At 36.4% G+C, this 19,802-nt stretch overlaps 1 protein-coding gene across 2 annotated transcripts in view; it reads right to left on the bottom strand.

Annotated features, from left to right (window-relative positions):
* cdh13 (cadherin 13, H-cadherin (heart)) overlaps positions 1 to 19,802 on the bottom strand; it is a 319,293-nt gene that overhangs the window by 116,897 nt on the left and 182,594 nt on the right. For both annotated transcript variants that reach the window (XM_016480972.1, XM_016480973.1), the window contains one exon: positions 10,965 to 11,109. In XM_016480972.1, coding sequence (XP_016336458.1) covers positions 10,965 to 11,109 — 145 coding nt within the window. The remainder of the gene's footprint in view (positions 1 to 10,964; positions 11,110 to 19,802) is intronic.

The raw sequence follows: 19,802 nt of genomic DNA, 5'->3' as shown, positions 1-19,802 counted from the left end.
TGCCTGCCTGCCTGCCTGCCTGCCTGCCTGCCTGTCTGTCTGTCTGTAGAACACAAAGTAGATATTTGTTAGTGTTTTTGTCTATATAATGAAAGTAAACGTGGTCCAAAACAACAATCATTGATGTTCATTCGATGAACAAATAAAACACTAATACACTTTTAAATGTAAACTACCATTTGAAGGTTTGTAGACAGTGTTGATTGATTGAATCAATGATTGATTGATTGATTGACTGATTGATTTGTTTGTTTCAAAGAAAGAAAGAAATTCTTCTATTCAGTAAGGATGCATTTAATTGAACAAAAATGACAGTAAAGACATTAATGTTACAAAACATTTAGATTTCAAATACATGCTGCAGTTTTGAACTTTCCATTCATCAAATAATCCCTGAGCTTTGCCATCACAGGAAAATATTTCATTAATAACTGTTCAGAAACATGTTTTATTCCATTTTGTGTAGACAAAAAGTTTATCTGAGGATGTCACAAAGACTTCTAAGAGCTTTCATTGAATACTATTATAGAGAAAGAAAAAAAAAGTACTGCCACTCCACCTCTGCAACTGTCATCTTTCTCTCTCTCCCTGTTTTATAATTAAAAAAAAACATGAAAACTACTTGTTTTCTCCACACTTTTGTGCTTCTGATCTTTCACAATACGTATTAATTAACCACATTTTTCTGCCTAATTTTCGGGACACAGTCTGTGAACGTTTGCCATACATGCCCTCAAGTGATTTGTATTAAAACTTTTGCAGTGACTTTTTAAAATATTTTATTCACCATTATTTATTTCCGGTAGAAAAAAAACCTTCCTCAATAAATATTTTTTTTTTTAAAGCCTGATACAGTATATGTACTAGACCGCCCCACCCACCAACTTCCCAAAAAATTACCACTATTTTGCAACTATTTGGACAGATGACTGACTGACTGACTGACTGATCACAAGCCACTGAAAATTCTTTTGTGACAAAATTTTAACATGCCATATTTTTTAACAGCAATGGGACAGATGATCGGGGTAGTGGTAGTGTCAGAAAACTGCTCACCACTATCCCACAAGCCCAGTTTGTGCCATGCTCACCAAACCCGCCAGGATCTGAGATCAATATTCAATCAAAGCGTTCAGGCCAATGTGCACTAAAGCAAATGTGCACTCAGGCAGCAATCCTCTTGGCTATGCACATATGCGGCAAAAGTGGGACACAAATAATAAAAAAGAAAGTGAGACATGAACGCGTCAGGCTGAGAACAGAAAGAGCACTTGTTTGGGATATTAATGTCCACCTTTTTGTCCAGACAAGCCTGCCTGGTATATTTTAAAATAAGCAAGACTAGGAAACAGCTGGTATCCAACAAACTCCTAAACAAACTCCAGTCTTTCCTTTAGAGCTTATCTTCTTACAGCCCGTCACACTGAATCGCGAGTGGTAATGGACAGGAAGAGGGGAGGCACCTGGAGGACATGGAGAACTTAGTCATGAGAGATCATGGACCGAAGGATTAGAAGCGTCAAAAGCTGTTCTCTCCACTGTATTTTGTAACTAGCATCTGAAATGACACTTGAAGAAAGTGTGACTATTTCTGCTTCTTAGATGAGAGTATGTCTCTGACAGCTAAGCTCGCTTCAGAAAGACACTTGATCCTTAATCCTGAGACTTTCACCCATCTAACACTTGCACAAGCACCCATAATCATCTGCATGCAATTTAATGGTCGATTTAAAGAGATCAGAAATTGAATAGAGTTATTAAAACAATAATTTATATATGTATAGTATGGCTGCTGCATATTTTCTTTTCTTTTTTCGTATCCATCATTTTCTGCAAATAACAAACATACAGCATTCATTCAAACTTTGTTTTGTGCATAATTTAAATCCTGGCTATGCATTTTTTGCCTTTTATAAACCTATTTTATAAACTTTTATAAATGTTTTATAAATCATTCAACTTTAAATGATTTTGATATTTTTAATATTGCAATTTACTATTAATAAATTTAAAATTAAAGTTTGAAAATCTCCAATTGACATGTCATGTACTGTACCGCCGACAAATAACTGTGATAATTTAAAAATACGAAAAATAATTGTATAGTAGACATAAAAAATTCTCTCAGCCTTTTTGACCCCAATACAATAACTTTTTTCCCAATACAATATCCAAAAGCCCTCCTGAACTGATATGTACCTCTGGTACTTCTTGTGTGATAAAAATAAATAATGATATTTCATGTTGTACACTTTACAGAGCTTAAATAGTTTGAACAATTATTGGGGACCCCCAGAAGTTTGCCGAGGACCCCTAGTGGGCCCCGGGTCCCGGCCCCCTGATTGACAATCACCGCTCTAAATGGCACTTGATTTGGATCTAGATCATCTGACATTACATAGCATCTTAGAAGCCAGTTATCTTTATGTTAAACCACTGACCCACTAAACTTGTGTTTCAGGCTCAACTACAGAAAGCAAAGTGGATGTCAATCCTTCCTAGACTGAACAAACTACAGCTGTATTGTAACCAGCAGCAAAAGATGCTACATTTACCCTATTACTGCCAAGCCATGATAACAAGATTACACCCTGCTTTAGATCAAAATCAATGCTATTTACAAACACTATGTTCTCGGAACCTGCTGTTCGCCTTTAATTTTTCCCAAACAGCTTTAAAAGCCAGCGCTTCTAAAACAATAATCTCATCTGGAAATGTACCAGCGGAAGAGTGAAAGGAAGATAACCAGGCCTGGATCTCTGGGAGTCTCGGGGCTTTAAAATAGCATCAGCCATCAAAGACAAGGGACAACGAGACAGGGAGATGGGTCGAGATTGGTTTTCTTGTGTCGTGTACGCTCTGTCTGCTTCTATTCCTCACTGGGAGAAGTAAGAGAAAGAGTGAGGGATAGATAATCAAGTGCGGGCTTGTGGTGGGCTGCTGGATTGTGGGTAGAGGAAAGAGCAGAAGCTCTTTAATAGATTAGAAGCGCTCGTGTAGCGGAACCCCCACAGGGAGCCCACGGCCAACCCGCCACTCATGTCTGGGGCAGCTCCCTTCTGTCCTTTCACAGGGCCCTGAAACTCCACGAGTGCCTCCGCCATTTGCATCGCAAGCCCCAGGACTATAAACAAGCAAAGAGTCGAGAGTGAATGAGAGAATAAAGGGGTAAAACCCATTTGAATGGTGCGTAATGATGCAATTTAGCTTTGAAATGATGCAGGCTAGCACATTGAGTTAAAGTGTGCTGATGTCATTTACACTGAATTCATGAAATATATTCAAAGTGTGAGTGTTTGGAGAGTATCAAATCATAAACTCAAGGAGACTCTGCTGGAAAATCCAGCTTAAGCTAGTAGCGGTGTTTTGAAACATGCTATCTAGTTCATGGCTGGTCCAAGCTCATTAGCTGATTCCATATCAACCACTCTAGGTCATTTTTAATTGCAGTGACAAACGAGGCAGAAAATTCTCAAAATACTTAGTTTGCTAGATCTAGTAAATGCAAGCTTAAAATTTATAAATAACTATAATGAAATACTGATGACATAATTGCTTACTGTGGTCTGTGGTGTTTAGTAGATGAATCTAAAGATAGACGAATAGGGCTGTGGCAATGCAATGGCATTTTTGCACTCTGTACTCTGTATGACATTCGTACTTTGAGTGACAGTTAATCCAGCTGCATTGTGTGGGATGCAGATGGCGCCCTGAGCACCTGTGTCATTCCTCATGGGGTATAGCTGTGTAAAACCGACGGAAAGGAACTCTCATGTGATAGACACAGCTGGGATAAAATCACACAGGAGGTGAGAGCGAATAAACAAGGCAGGTGACAATGAAGCAACATCACTTGCATTCATGCTAACGTAGTGCGCTGCTATTCAGAACAACCTGAACGTATTGCAACAGTTCAATAAACAAGAAATTAGCATTAAGTAACTTTTGCATTAAAAACGGCCAGGTAGTCTGTATTTTATAGTTTAGAACCAAAAGTTAATTGGGAAGTGTGTGTATGAGTGAAACAGAATAACAATATAATTATTTTTTAAATATCTTATGATTTGGACCAGAACTAAATATCGTATGCAGCCACAAAAGTGTTCAATAACTCATTTATCTATTTCTTTCTTGGTCTAGTACTGGAGTTTTACTTCAACACAAACAATTCAAAGCACAGTTCAGTATTAGTCCATAATATGGCAGTCAGCATGGGATTGATCGACAGATAATGAGGCATTGTGGGATTGAAAAGCCGCTCGGCAGCAGGGAGCAGGGGTCATCCTGTGAGAGCTCTGTGAGGGAGACATTGGCGCTGGGAAATCCTAATGGCACAGACATCATGCCATTATGCTACAAATTACCTGCCGGCATTAGTGTCACCCTCGGCCCAATCATTTTCTAGCCAAGATCAATCCGAGCTGGGGTCTAGCCGGCCCTCCTCAGGGGCCTGTCCTGGCAATTAGCTATTGATTTTTTTAGCCTTTTATTTTCTGAGGCCGACACTCCGCCAGCTCCACGCCACTTTCTCAGAGCTGCCACATCAGGCCGGAGGCTGCGACATGGCTGAGATGGTGAACGGTCCTGTCAGGAGGTGAGGATATACAGGCAGAGCAGCAGGTAGTCACCAACCTCTGCCACGGAGCTAAACAACTGATTACAGCGGGCTGAACGGGTCAGTGCTGTTGACAGACCACCTGAGCTATGGCACAACCAGCACGCCAGTTCCTTTTATTTATTTATTTATTTTTATTTTATTTGTTTTTGACAAAATGAGTATCATCATGGTATTCCAACAAATCCACTTTTAAGGTATAGATATCTAGCGTAGCGTTAGTTCTGGCAGGTCCTGCCAGAAGTCTAGCTGTTTGCTCAGTTATCACCAAGCACAGAAATGTCAGAATGCTGCTGTTTTTCCCCCTATAGGCAACTGTCCTCCCAATTCAGAACAAAACAAACACTTCGCACGACACACGCAAAAGAGTGAGGACGGAGGTGGGGAGGAGCCTGCAGAGAAAGAGAGAAAGAATGATACGTCAAACCATATGTTCATTACTGCCACCATCAACATTGGCCCAATTTACTATCCTAATGCATGTTCCTGGTTTTATTGGCTCTGATTACATAGATGGTGTTTGGAATTGAAAAACACATTTACAAACTGGTGGGACTCTCAAATTGAGACTCCAAATTGATCAAATAATGTCTGTATAAACAAATTGTAGAAGTCAAGCCCCTTAACTATTATTGTGTCAACCAAAGTAACCATAAAAATAGTAACAGTGACTGGAGTAAATATAAAAGACAGTGATAAAATAAAATAAAATAAAATTTGGGTTAATAAGATTTGTTCATGTTTTTGAAAGACTTTTCTTATGCTCATTTATCTGAGTAAAATAGTAATATTGTGAACTATTTCACAATTGAAAATAACTGTTTCTTTCTGAATATATTTAAAAATGTAATTTATTGCTGCCCTAACAAAGGTGAATTTTCAGCAGCCATTTCTCCGGTCTTCAGTGTCACATTATCCTTTAGAAATAATTGTAATATTCAGATTTGTTGCTCAAAGAAAGAAAGAAAGAAAGAAAGGAAGGAAGGAAGGAAGGCACACATCTGTACAGTAGATTCAAATCTAGTGATTCAAATCATATTACATATTTTGAAGCTAAAAGATTTACTGTAGTTGTAATACGTTGTGCTCTATATACAATAATATTAAAGTGTCATTGATTTCTTCTGGTACCAGTCAGTGCTTCTCTCTGTTTTAGTGTCTATATTACCTGCTATCTTAGCTGATAAGGACACAGTTATTTATTTTTATGTGTGCTCTAAAGGAGAAGGACGAGTTGAAATTATTTTCCGAAGTAATCGAACTATGCTGTGAATACAGCTTAACTTGTATTGAACCTGGAACACTCCTTTGAGCTGCTGAAAATCACAGGTGCAATGAAGAACCCAGGAAGCCTTTTATAGACTTCACAAATAGAAAAACCAAAGAGCAGACAAGAGTAAAGGCAACTGAGAAATGAAGATATTTTTCCCCAACAAAAATAGCCTGTAGAAATAGAGAGAGAGGGATAAGAAAGAGAGAAAGAGAGCGAGTGAATAAAGGCCTGCCAGAAGTCTAGCTGTTTGCTCAGTTATCACCAAGCACAGAAATGTCAGAATGCTGCTGTTTTTCCCCCTATAGGCAACTGTCCTCCCAATTCAGAACAAAACAAACATTTCGTACGACACACGCAAAAGAGTGAGGACGGAGGTGGGGAGGAGCCTGCAGAGAAAGAGAGAAAGAATGATACGTCAAACCATATGTTCATTACTGCCACCATCAACATTGGCCCAATTTACTATCCTAATGCATGTTCCTGGTTTTATTGGCTCTGATTACATAGATGGTGTTTGGAATTGAAAAACACATTTACAAACAGGTGGGACTCTCAAATTGAGACTCCAAATTGATCAAATAATGTCTGTATAAACAAATTGTAGAAGTCAAGCCCCTTAACTATTATTGTGTCAACCAAAGTAACCATAAAAATAGTAACAGTGACTGGAGTAAATATAAAAGACAGTGATAAAATAAAATAAAATAAAATTTGGGTTAATAAGATTTGTTCATGTTTTTGAAAGACTTTTCTTATGCTCATTTATCTGAGTAAAATAGTAATATTGTGAACTATTTCACAATTGAAAATAACTGTTTCTTTCTGAATATATTTAAAAATGTAATTTATTGCTGCCCTAACAAAGGTGAATTTTCAGCAGCCATTTCTCCGGTCTTCAGTGTCACATTATCCTTTAGAAATAATTGTAATATTCAGATTTGTTGCTCAAAGAAAGAAAGAAAGAAAGAAAGGAAGGAAGGAAGGAAGGAAGGAAGGACGAAAGAAAGAAAGAAAGAAAGAAAGAAAGAAAGAAAGAAAGAAAGAAAGAAAGAAAGAAAGAAAGAAAGAAAGAAAGAAGGAAGGAAGGAAGGAAGAAAGTGCTGCTTTTATTTTTATGGAAACCTTGATACATTTTTTTTTAAGATCCTTCGATGAATAAAAAGTTCAAAAGAACAGATTTATTTGAATTAGAAATAGTTTCACAGTGTAAAAATATTCATTTTATCTATCTTTAAACCACCTTCCATCTATAGAGTCTTGCCCTACATTTTGTTCTCATTGAATGTCGTTTCACTCAGCAGTTCATCTTGACTTGGCACTTTATAACACTGTCAGCAGTAAACAACACATTTATGCATGTGTGTGCAGCAGTGCACACACATGCATGAAGTCACACAGCCTTGCAACTTGTTGAAAAGGCAGCTTGCAGAAAGCTTCACTAATCAGGCACCATGCTGAGCTCTTTAATTTCTAACCTGTGCCAGCAGTCATGCTGATTAAAGCAAGTGGGGGGTAGGGGCAGAATATCTTAAACCCGAGACCCGAGTGGGAGGCCCATGACTGTTGGTTCCAGTGCTGATTAATGTAGGCTTCTTTAAAAAGCTCTCAATTCCCATTTTTCATGTCCTCTCCGGACACACACTGGCAACGTCTTGTGCCTAACAGGGCCTTTGAAAAGAGGCGTTAAAAAAGCAATACGCATTCATCCTCCCTTTGCCAGGAGCTCAGGAGAGTTCGACATAGCGGAGGAGGCACGCTGTGCACATCTGCACCCGTACATACACAAGCCTAAAGAGGAGAGAGGAAGTCACCGGAAAAAAAACCCAGCCCCTGCTGTGTGCACCTGCACCCACAATGCACTGCACACATGCTCCTTGAGTAGAACAGCGACAATGGAAATCTGAACAGGAACTCTGCACCTCTGAACAACTGGCCAGGACACGACAATTTGAAAATGATGAAAGCAACTTGTTTGATTAATATGAAATATAATGGAACTATAGAAAGCACCCCTTTTACTGGTGAATGGTGTGAGGCTTTTTAAATTATCAATTTATTCTAAGGAAAATGGTTATAATTGAGAGGCAATAGACACTAAAATGGGTCTACTCTCCATAAATCATTTATCTTCTCCATTAAGGTATCTTAAAAGGTGATAGGCATGCCAATGAAAATGTAGCAAAGAATAAGAGCCAAAAAAATAAATTAACTTAAAAGAGGCACTCAGTCCTGATGGCAATAAAGTGTATTTATATAAGACAGTGAAACGTTTTTTTTTAATTTATATTAAGGGAGGGGAAAAACCCACTACGCACTCGCCTCTTCAGTTCAGATGATATGCTACTTCAAACCTATTTTTCCAATATAAATATTTCCTCTCTCTCTCTCTCTCTATATATATTATGTGCATGTGTGTGTGTATAAACATGTTTTCAAAACCTTTGTAATATTTATTAGTATATAGTATTTCAGAAATGCACTGTTTATATAGTTTTTATTTTATATATACATTTTACATATATATTTACACACACATAATAGTATACGTATTTTTTTTTAATACTACAAACATTTTAAAAACTTTATATATTATATATTATATATACACAAAGTAAAAATAACTAAATGAATGAATAAATGAATGATTGAATGAATTAATAAATAAATCAATAAATGGTTGAAAGACATAATGAAAAATATTTTATTAATATAAATATTGAACAAAAATATTTTGCATTTTTATAATTATTGCAATATACTTATTATATAGTACAAGACACAGCTTTCCTATATATAGACACAGTTTCTGACTAAAGCCAATGGAACAGTGCTTGGCCTGTGGGTGTTTATCTTCTCCCCGGTCGCATGAAGGTCTTAGTTTAATTTCATTAAGTCTTTCAGCCAAATTTAATTTCCTCTTTTGACGATTAGATAAACCCACTTTGCTTAACTAAGTTACAGCAACTCTGGAAAAAGTTTCCCACTGTTAGGGACTCTCATCTCCTTCCACCCTAACTCACTCCTGACTGAGCACACATTACCGTTCCCGGGCTAAATGTATCCGAAAACAGGCAAGTTGTATCCGCCTACTCTACCTGCGAGGAACTGTGCGCAGCTGATCCTGGATCGGTTCATCCTGTCCTCATCACTGATGTCTGAGGCTGATGTCTGTTTGTTTATGTTGTAATGAAAGCAGCGCAGCCCACTCTTGACAGAGAAAAAGATTTGATATGATCTCTCCCGTCCTATTATGCTCGCTATTCTCATCGATTTAGAGTTCACATGCCTGTTTGAGCTACAAGGGTATGTTTAATTGTTTGTGGGGTGTATTTTTGGTGCTAGTGTGGGTGATGAAGGTTGGCAAAATCCCTTTTTTTCTCTCTGAAACCATGTTTCTTGTGTTTTGGGGTCTCAATGGTGACATGCCACAAAAACCACAAAAAAAGTGTAAGTGGAAAAGAAAGAAGCAAACTGCTGTGATGGAACTGCTGTAGAATCATGGGAAAAATTATTGAAGGATTGAGAAAAGGAAGTGCAGTGCTGAGGCCTCTAAGGACAGGGTTGTGTCTCAATGAATTTCTTATTTCTGGAGGGCACGGGACTGAAGAGAGTGTCATGCAGTTTGTAAATGGTCCAATTCTTTTTTGATTTATCAGACACACCATGAAAACAATGTAGCATTCTCTTGTGGCGAGATAAACGCCGGCTGCCATTTGTGAGAGATGCTCACGATTAGCTCGTCAAAGATATCTCTGTGGCGCGTGGTGTGAACATACACGCTCAGAGATAATGTGTTTGCTCATTAGGGATGACTTCCAAAGCATACTACATTTTTTTTTTTTTAAATAAAACATGTCATTTTTGTTTTATAGCTATGCTGAGAAGAAACAAAAGAGATCCTGCGCAACCCTTTGCAAACGCTTTAGATGCCATGATGTAAAACACATTATTCGTGTAGCATATTCTTCTTGTAGTAAGATGATGAAATCTAAAAAAGTATTATATTTTCTGAAGAGAACTAAGTGATGTTGGCCTGCATGTGCAAATCTCACAGGTGGTTGAGCCAAAAAAAAAAAAAAAACACTCAGAAGTCTTTATAATCTCCATCAAAAATCAATGGTTCTCAGCTGTTTTTGTTTCAGGTTAAATGTTTGGGCTCAGTAAGATTTTATTTTATTATTTCCCCTTTATTATAGTCAGCATTGCCATTACACAAAAAAGTGTCACATGATCTTTTAGAAATCATTGTAATATGCTGATTTGGTGCTTTAGTTAGTTCTTAGTTCTTCTTAATATTATTATTATAAACATTTATCGATTTGATAAATAATCAATGAAACAGGATTCTTTGGTGAATAAAGTTCAAAAATAGATTTTCTTTCATATTTATTGTCACTTTTGATCAATAAAAAAAAAAAAAACCTTACTGACCCCAAACATTTAAATTGTAATTTATATAAACACAGCAGCAACATTTTTAAACTTACAAATAATAATAATAATAATAATAATAAATAAAAATAAAATAACACACTAAGCTAGAAAGGAAAATCTTTTTTTTTCTAAAAATTTCAATTGGTTTCATGCCAATAATTCAACTGCACAACATTATGGTCGACACAAACCATGTTTATCTTCATTGCAAATGAAACCTTGTTGAGAATCACTGCTCAGATCCCTCCTTCAGTACGCCTATGGGATATTTACACCAGTTCTACCTTCTGCCAGGTGAAAATCATACATTCACTCAAAGTAACAAGCACACATCTTTTTAACCAGCCAACTAAATTTGAGGTATCATTCAAATGTATAGAACTGTCAACCTTAAGTATGCACCAAAATAAAGGAGATTCAAACCCAACTAATAAGAAACCACAAAAGTTACAATCTTTATCGTCCACAGGCTACAGTATGTTCCATCAAACCGAACCATATATTCTCTCCAACCACTATTATCAAAGACTTTTAGACCCTTAGCCAACTCTGATCTCGACTTTCTTCTTCCAGTAATCAGTTCCCTAGACACATCCATTCCAACTGCAAGAGCATGAGCACTGTTAGGTCAGGGAAGTGTACCTGTGGGGGAGCCCTCCAGAACCTCCCCAGAGTAACGTGGCTCCTTGAACACCGGTCGGTTGTCATTCTGGTCAATAACAGACACGTCCAGGTCTACAGGTCCCTCTACCAATCTGCCACTTAGGTCAGTGGTGGATACCTGGAGCTGTGAGAGAGAGAGGAAGAGAGTGATTAACACACATTAACACATGTGCAAAAAGGAAAGATTCAGCTGTTTCTGGCAGTAATTGACAGAGGAAATAAAGTGCTTCCTTGGTTGCTTTCGGTGTCAGGCAATTGAGATTTCACTTGCAATGTGAGATGATTGGCAAACAGTTTAATCTTAGAATGAAACCTGAAGAAAACTTTCAATGGATGGCAGGATTTTTAATAAAAGGAACATCCTGTGTTGCCAGCTGAAGAAATACAAATTTACCATGTTTAAGAATAATCAGGTATATGGCACAAAAATAATATCCAGAGATGTTTTACACTTCATACTTTTTCTTTCACCATTTGCACGCTGATATGACACAGTGGGGTGTTTCTTCAATTATGGGCCCTTTTAAATGTTAAGAATGCACACTTTTCGAAATTACTACTTTGTATAATGTGCATACTATCAGTATCACCAGAACCACCATGAATAAATGCCATTTCTACCTCAACTATAATCACTCAATTCAAATTAAATTTGCAATATTTTAAAATAAAAAACACATCTTTGTCTTCAGGCTAATTTCATACTCAGCTTTTGCATTTAACCTAAATTACTGAATAATAATTTCCTACTTTCTGAATTTGATAAAACAGTAATTTGATTGAAAGTGATACACAATAACAATGTCTAGTTTCATCTCAAGCAAAATTGTTGGATTTTTGGATTAGAAAAACAACTTGGTAACACTTTACTTAAAGCCTTTACGTATAATACATTATAAAGGGTTATTAAAGGGTATAATGCATTATAATTATTCATAATGTGTGTTGTAATACATTGTATCTTGTCGTACATAATTATAACCAAACCTAAAATGAATAGTGTAAAAATGAATTGCTAGGTGTTATAATGTATTAACTGTGGTTACAATTATTCATGAGATTGTACAATGCATTATAAGGTGCATTACAAGGCATAACTAATGCATTAAAACTACTTTTATAATGCATTATAAATAAAGGCTTTAAGTAAAGTGTTACCAAAAACTTTTGCCCATGCTTTAATTTCTATGAAAATGTATATAAATAATACATATTGACATGGAATACATAAGACATAACATGGCAATAACTGCAAAAACAACCAGACATACAGACCAAACATGAAGCTTACAGTATGGATGTTGTTGCAAAAATGGCAGACATGGACTGCCAGGGTCTTTAGGACGGCCTCATGGTGGGTAATGGCTACCTATGCTGCCTGTGGTCAGCAATTATTGAAAGACCTGAGTGGAGATGAGTGTTTGTCTGTGATTGCAGCTGATCTGCGGTATGAGAGCCTGTCTGCTCTAATGGTGCTGAGGAGAAGAGATACACAGGAAGAATGGATTACTAGTTCTCAGAAATACACAGGCAATTTATGAAGGCACTACACAATTTGATTCAATTGCCCTGCTTCTTGCTTGTCTGATGCAAGGTGTGTTGCTAAAACCAGATTATATATAAAATATTCATGACATATTTGTGATGATAAGCAATGTATGATTAGGTAGGTGTGATTTGAATGCACTTTTTATGTGACCATTAGCTACAGACTGTCATTAGACATGTTTTCACAATCACTCCCTGTCCTGCAGCCATATGAGTGCATGAGAGTGAGGCAAAAATATTTAAATTAAATTTGCTGACGCAAGTGACAACTCAAATTACAACTCAGTCAAGTTTGATTCTTTCCTGTGAACTATGAACTTGCCTCATTTGAATGAGCTGATTCAAAGCTTTCAATCAGAGCTTTGAATAGATTCATTCAAATCAAAAGTTTGAAGATTTGCTTGCATCATCACTAAAATATGTTCAACAGCGGCATTTTACATATTTTAAAATGTTGTAAAAAAATACAGCAAGAATTCAGCAAGGCCACAGTATATTTATTGAATGTGACAGTAAAAACATTTAAAAACAAAACAAAATAAATAAAAAATATTTTTTATGCTATTTATTTTCATATAGTTATATTGGTTCTTATAAATTATTAAATGAACATATTAAATACCATTCATCTTTCATTTAGTTAAAACAGCAAAACAACATGACTGGATTACTTTTAACTAGATTTACAGCAAGAATACAGCAAGATTTCAGAAAGGCCATAGTAAATTTATTGAATGTGATAGTAAAGACATTTATAATGTTAAATTTCTTATATTTTTATTTAAATTAATATAAAATTAAATGTTGTTATTTTGAATATTCCCAAAGAATCCTGAATCAACAAAATAAAAAAATTTAATAAAATAAAATAAAATAAAACAATTGCTGTTTATTATTATTGTTATATTGGTACTTATAAATTATTAAACGAAAAGATTAAATACCATTCATTTAGTTAAAACAACAAAACAACATGACTGGATTACTTTTAACTAGATTGTACTGTATTTTACATTTTGCAATAAACATTTTGAATCTTAAAGATGATGGCTGTTGGGAAAATTGCTGGAAAAATTGCTGAAAAATGCAGAGATATAATTTCTGGGATAAGCTAAACCGTGTACCCTTGGCTAAATTCAGTATTTCGAGCAGGTTTTATGTGAAAGCAGACAGTTTGTGATTGTAGCGTCTGGACCAATCAAAAACACAATTTTTCAGACAGTTGACCCTGAGAGGTCAGCTAAATATCTACAGCGGATCTAAATATTTATAATTAATTATAACAATTATGATTAATTATTCATATTTCCCCATGAGCTGATTCGCTACATGATAGTTTACCCAAAAGAGGAATAGTTTACCCAAAATAAAAATTCTGTAATCTTCATCTTCAGACATCCTCAGGTTTCTCCAAACCTGTAAGATTTACTTTCTTCTGTGGAACAAACACAAGTTATTTTGAAGAATGCTGATATTGAACCCAAAAGGACAGTTTGGCAAGGACATCAGGGTAAGTACATGAAGGGTGACCTATCTCTTTAAGTCTTGTTTTTCCACAACTCTTTCTCATTATCCCATTTTCCCAGCTTGTTTTTGCCTGACTGGACCAAAAATCCTCCCTTAGAGGCAACGAGCCGAACCACAGAGTCCAAGGTGACTGAAAAAAGAGGTAAACACGTTGGGGAGAATAGATTCATATAGAGATAAAGAGAAACGGAGAGACGGGAAGCCATACACAGCTTTAAAAACAGGTAGACAACACAGAGAGCCATGTGGGGAAAATGAGAATGAATATGAAACAACAACAACAACAGCGCAGGGACGCGTTTAGGAGTGTGACGGGAGGGGTTCGTGAGAAGAAAAGGAGAGAAAGAAGATTTATCTGCTTTTCACAGTGTGAAGTTTCACAAGACCCCACCTGAGAGCGCGGTGATGGCTGAGGCGCTAGCATCTGCCTCGCTTCTGTGCCTCAATCTCTCAGCCCCACCGCCTCAGAGCTAGGCCTCCCCAAAGCCCACGTCACTTATTCATTCCTCCCTTCTCCGAGCGCTGCCATAACCGCGTGCATTCCGCACACCCCCGGGAGGCGCACTACACAAAGCAGAGGCAGCGAAACGCACAGCACGTCCTGTCTCTCTGCCTCAAACACAAACACGCACGCTTGTACGCCAAACATCATACCCCAGGCCAGACACGTTACTGCTTACTAGACGCTCCTGAGCAATTGGCCCGTGAAACACGTTAACCTGACGCAAATCACTATCTGATAAAAGAGCTCAGAACTCTCCTACTGGGCACCTCTAACGCTCCCCTGTAGACTTATGTTTTATTTGCGCACCTGTAAACTGTGCTGAAGCAACGCTTGGAACTTTAGTTTGGTGTGAGGGGGAAAAATAAAGAGTGCTTGCTGACAGTCTTGCACCTTATTGCCTCCTTTGTACTCTTTAAAATGTTTACTCTTTAGAAGTAACATTCTAGAAGAAGGATGTGTCCTTCTTATAGTACATTCACCAGGTAAAAAAATAACTTTAGCAATGACTATCTGATGCTATGTTGTTAAAATGGCAACTATTTTATTTTATTTTATTTTATTTTAATCATGACGATGACTTTTTTGTGCCCTTTCCACAACTCTTTTCCAATGTCTCCTTGCCATCAACCTATGTGTACACTTTTATTAAAACAAATTATAATGGAAATAAAAGCTAATATTTGGTCTTTATTCTTCATATATACTCTATATACTTTCAAAGCATGTTTATTTATTTATTATTATTATTATTATTTATTTATTTTTTATTTTTTTTAAGAAAAGGAGTACACTGCCATTAAAATGTTTTTGATCAAGAGTGACCGTAAAGACTTCTGCATTGTTACAGGATTTTTAAATAAATGCGGTTCTTTTAAACTTTCTATTCCTCAAAGAGTCCTGAAATAAATGAATAATAGTTTCCAAAAATAAAACGAAATAAAATAAAATAAAATAAAATAATTCTTCCTCTTCTTCTTCTTCTTCTTCTTATTATTATTATTATTACTGCAATTTATTATTATTCAAATTATTATTAATTACTATTATATAACAAAAAAATAAAAATAAAAATAAATATTTTCATCATTGAAATGTATCTTGAATGCCAAATCAGCATATTCGAATGATTTCTGAAGGATCATGCTAAAGACTGGAGGCTGCTAAAAATTCAGCTTTGCCATCACAAGAATAAATTACATTTTAAAAAATAAAAATAAATAATAATAATTTTGATATTAATCTGAATTTATGAAATATGTCTGATGAATGAAATATAATGAAATAATGTGATATTATTATTATTGTTGTTTTACTGTATTTTTTATCAAATAAATGCAGCCTTGGTGAGCATAAGAGACTTAAACCAAAAATAAATATCTAAGCAATGGTGGGGCTGTATCAAATAAGAAATCTTACAAAAATGTACAGGTGCATTTAGGCAGGTGCTTTTAAGAAAACTACTTACAATAAGTAAATACGCAATTTGTCATTGTAGATTTCATAGTATACAAAAATCTACTTTTAAAAGCTCCTGGAAAGGCACCTGTCTCATACTGTGACTCACAACTTCCCTGGCTCAGAACGGGAACATTAAGAACTCAAATTAGTGGCTCATAAGTCCTAGCTGCGTTAACGGATGATGAGTCTCCCCTCCCTTCTCACACCAGTGGAAATGACCACTGATAGCACTTGCCATTTTGCATTACCCTAAGAGCCCATCAGGAAAGATCCATTATGCAGAGTGGCCAAAACGGGGGAGTTCCTCGCTCTGCCAGCACATTACCAGAGCGCTGCGATCGTTGCCGGTAATGCACGACATCACTCCACATCTGCTTTCTCTGTCTCTTGCGGAGGCATGGGTCAGTCTCTTTGTCTGGCCCCGACCGGTGCAGTCATGATTCCGCTCAACAGATCTAATGCTCTTAATGATACAGACTCCCCACACCAGAGTTTATAGCAGTAATGGTTCGATACATCATCACAGCCTGCTGCTCTGCGCTCCGGCATTCACAGAGAGAGAACATTTACTAGGGTTCAAGCCGACTAGTCGATTAGTTTTGCCACTAGCTGACGTGTTGCCTGTCCCTTTAAGAGTATGTAAAAGTCTTCTATGACCTTAAATGAATAACTGTTGGTACAGGGATCTTAAATTAAATACATACTTCATACACTCTTTCCTACTGCTATGATGCCCCAGAAAGATGCCCTTATTAGTTGCACTGTGGTCTAAAAGTCTGACACGACACTGAAAATATACGATACAATAAGCCTGGAAGTAAATCAAATAAATCAAATAAAATAATAATACATAATACATATTTATATAATAAATAAATATTTTTTTTTTTTATGTTTTCTAATCTACAGAGGCCTGTTTCTAAACTAGAGCAAGTAAAAAGTAAAAGAAAGAAAGAAAGAAAGAAAGAAAGAAAGAAAGAAAGAAAAAAATAGTCTGATGATAGAAAGAAAGAAAGAAAGAAAGAAAGAAAGAAAGAAAGAAAGAAAGAACGAAAGAAAGAAAAAGACCCCCCCAAATAAGATAAATATATATTTAAATATAAATATAATAAAATATTATATATTGTAAAAGTCTGAAATGAGCTGTTTGAGATTAGTTTCAATAAATGGGGTTGTGAAATGTACAGTATTTACAGAGAACTATTTAAATGGATTTTTCATGGAATGAATGAATAAATAAATAAATAACACTATGTCTCAAAATATCTTATGTTCCACAAAAGAAAGAAAGTCATAGTTTTTTAACGACACGAGTGTGAGTAAATAATGACAATTTTTTATTTGGGGGGTAAACTATCAATTTAATTTCCAAAGATTTAAGAAAATGTATGAACCATTTAATGAATTCGCATTTTTTAAGAAAATTGATCAGTGCCTCCATCGATTCCCTCAGATTCTAACATTAATCTTGTCAGCATGAACTGTCAAAAAAAAAAAAATTGCCTTTAAATCTTTTATATATGTATGCCTTTTAAATCTGAAGCTAAACAACATTCATAGCAGATTAAGCTACAGCAAGTGTAGCGCACACATTACAGCAGACATCAAACATCATTACACCCCGTCAGACCCCCCGGCGTGGCTCATTTTCAGTAAAACAGACGTGTCAGCGCACTACAGGAGCTCACTTCTCAGCACACACAGTTCCAGGCCTCATTTTCAGGAGACGTATGCTCACAGGCATCCATTGCATCAACTAATCATCCGTATGGGAGAAGGACGAAACTTACATAAGGCGACATCAAAAAGTAGCACCCTTCGCATATCCAGAAGTCTGATTCCTTTTAAAGCACCTTTGATATCCCAAACTCTCTCCCCACAGAGATGCCAGCCTTAACTGGCAGTGTTGCTGTTGTTTTCATCCTATTGCCCTCCCTTTCTACCGCCTGCTCTTTTTGACTCTCATCTGAGGGGTGTTTACATCCCTGTCAAGTGCACTTATACCCACCCCGCTGGTGTTCGCACGGACCCTGTGAACCTAGAGACACAGGAGACGGACAAGTGCTTTCTCTCCCCTCACCACAGTCAACACGTCCTCAGGTGATCCGCTACAAAACAAACAGCACAAACATACTGAAATCACTTCAGTTCTGAGGACAATAGAGGACTGAAAGGGACAGCATATGGTTTTTCCTTGGACAGTAGTAGATGTGATAAATGGAATTTTTTAATGTCTATCTATTGATTAAAAAAAGTTACATGCTATATAACATTATAGTTATGTTTTTGCACCCATTTTAATTCTACTTCCCTACATTTCATTTCAAAATTGCAATTCCGCATCTTGCACTGAATATGAAATTAAAGGGTATTCTTAATTCAGTTCTGAATGCACAACTCTGGTATCCACACACATTGCTGAACCTAATGGTTATACAAATGAGTTTTCTTTCCATAACATGGAACTAAATGCATTAACAACTGAAATGATCAGAATGCAAATGCTAAAAAAATAAAATAATACATTTACAGACCTAATTCTTGTAATGCTGTAGGCAGCCTGTGCTGGTGTGATGCATCACTTTACATTCGGAGCAGGCATCCGGCCATTGGCATGCATACTGGCTGTTACACTACCATGCAGCCAGTGTCAGACTGTCTGTTTTGCTTAGACCACATCTGTCTGCATTTCTTCTGTGTGAATTTACAGTCTTTCTTGTGACTTTATATTTCTCCCAATCTCGCTTTCTACTCTCTTTATGTCTACACTCACCACAAAAAAGGACCACAGTTGTCACATTATTGGCCAAAACTATGCAAATAATATTCACCCATACCCTTTCCCACTGGGCCATTCTACTATATATTAATAGTCACATCAATATGAAGAGAGGGTTTCTTACAATAGCATCATCAGTATATTTAAAGGGATAGTTCCGCTGAAAATGAACATTCTGAAAAATGAAAATCACCCTCATGTCTCTCCAAATGTGTTTGACTACATTTTGCTTTTGCTTTTTTTTACGGAACACACATTAATTCTCCGAGCTGGTCTTACAACAGGTCATACAATTAAAGTGAATGTTGACAATAACTCTTGTGCAAGATTTTTAAGGTATGATTTTCAGTGAACAACACGAGATGCGCGTGTACAACTTGACAGAATTTTACTATTGGGTGAACTTCCCCTTTAAATCTGCAACCTATGTAAGCTTGTTTCCACCACAACAAAAAAGGAATAGTAATTATCTTCAAGAAAAAATAAAAGAATTGTCAGATACAGGTGCATCTCAATAAATTAGAATGTCGTGGAAAAGTTCATTTATTTCAGTAATTCAACTCAAATTGTGAAACTCATGTATTAAATAAATTGAATGCACACAGACTGAAGTAGTTTAAGTCTTTGGTTATTTTAATTGTGATGATTTTGGCTCACATTTAACAAAAACCCACCAATTCACTATCTCAACAAATTAGAATACTTCAGAAGACCAATAAAAAAAAAAACATTTTTAGTGAATTGTTGGCCTTCTGGAAAGTATGTTAATTTACTGTACATGTACTCAATACTTGGTAGGGGCTCCTTTTGCTTTAATTACTGCCTCAATTCGGCGTGGCATGGAGGTGATCAGTTTGTGGCACTGCTGAGGTGGTATGGAAGCCCAGGTTTCTTTGACAGTGGCCTTCAGCTCATCTGCATTTTTTGGTCTCTTGTTTCTCATTTTCCTCTTGACAATACCCCATAGATTCTCTATGGGGTTCAGGTCTGGTGAGTTTGC

Source organism: Sinocyclocheilus anshuiensis, unplaced genomic scaffold, assembly GCF_001515605.1.
Source record: "Sinocyclocheilus anshuiensis isolate Anshui unplaced genomic scaffold, SAMN03320099.WGS_v1.1 scaffold93, whole genome shotgun sequence".
In the NCBI taxonomy this organism is placed as follows: Eukaryota; Metazoa; Chordata; class Actinopteri; order Cypriniformes; family Cyprinidae; genus Sinocyclocheilus; species Sinocyclocheilus anshuiensis.
Note: the sequence above shows the minus strand (reverse complement) of the source record. Positions and strands in the feature narration are given on the sequence as shown.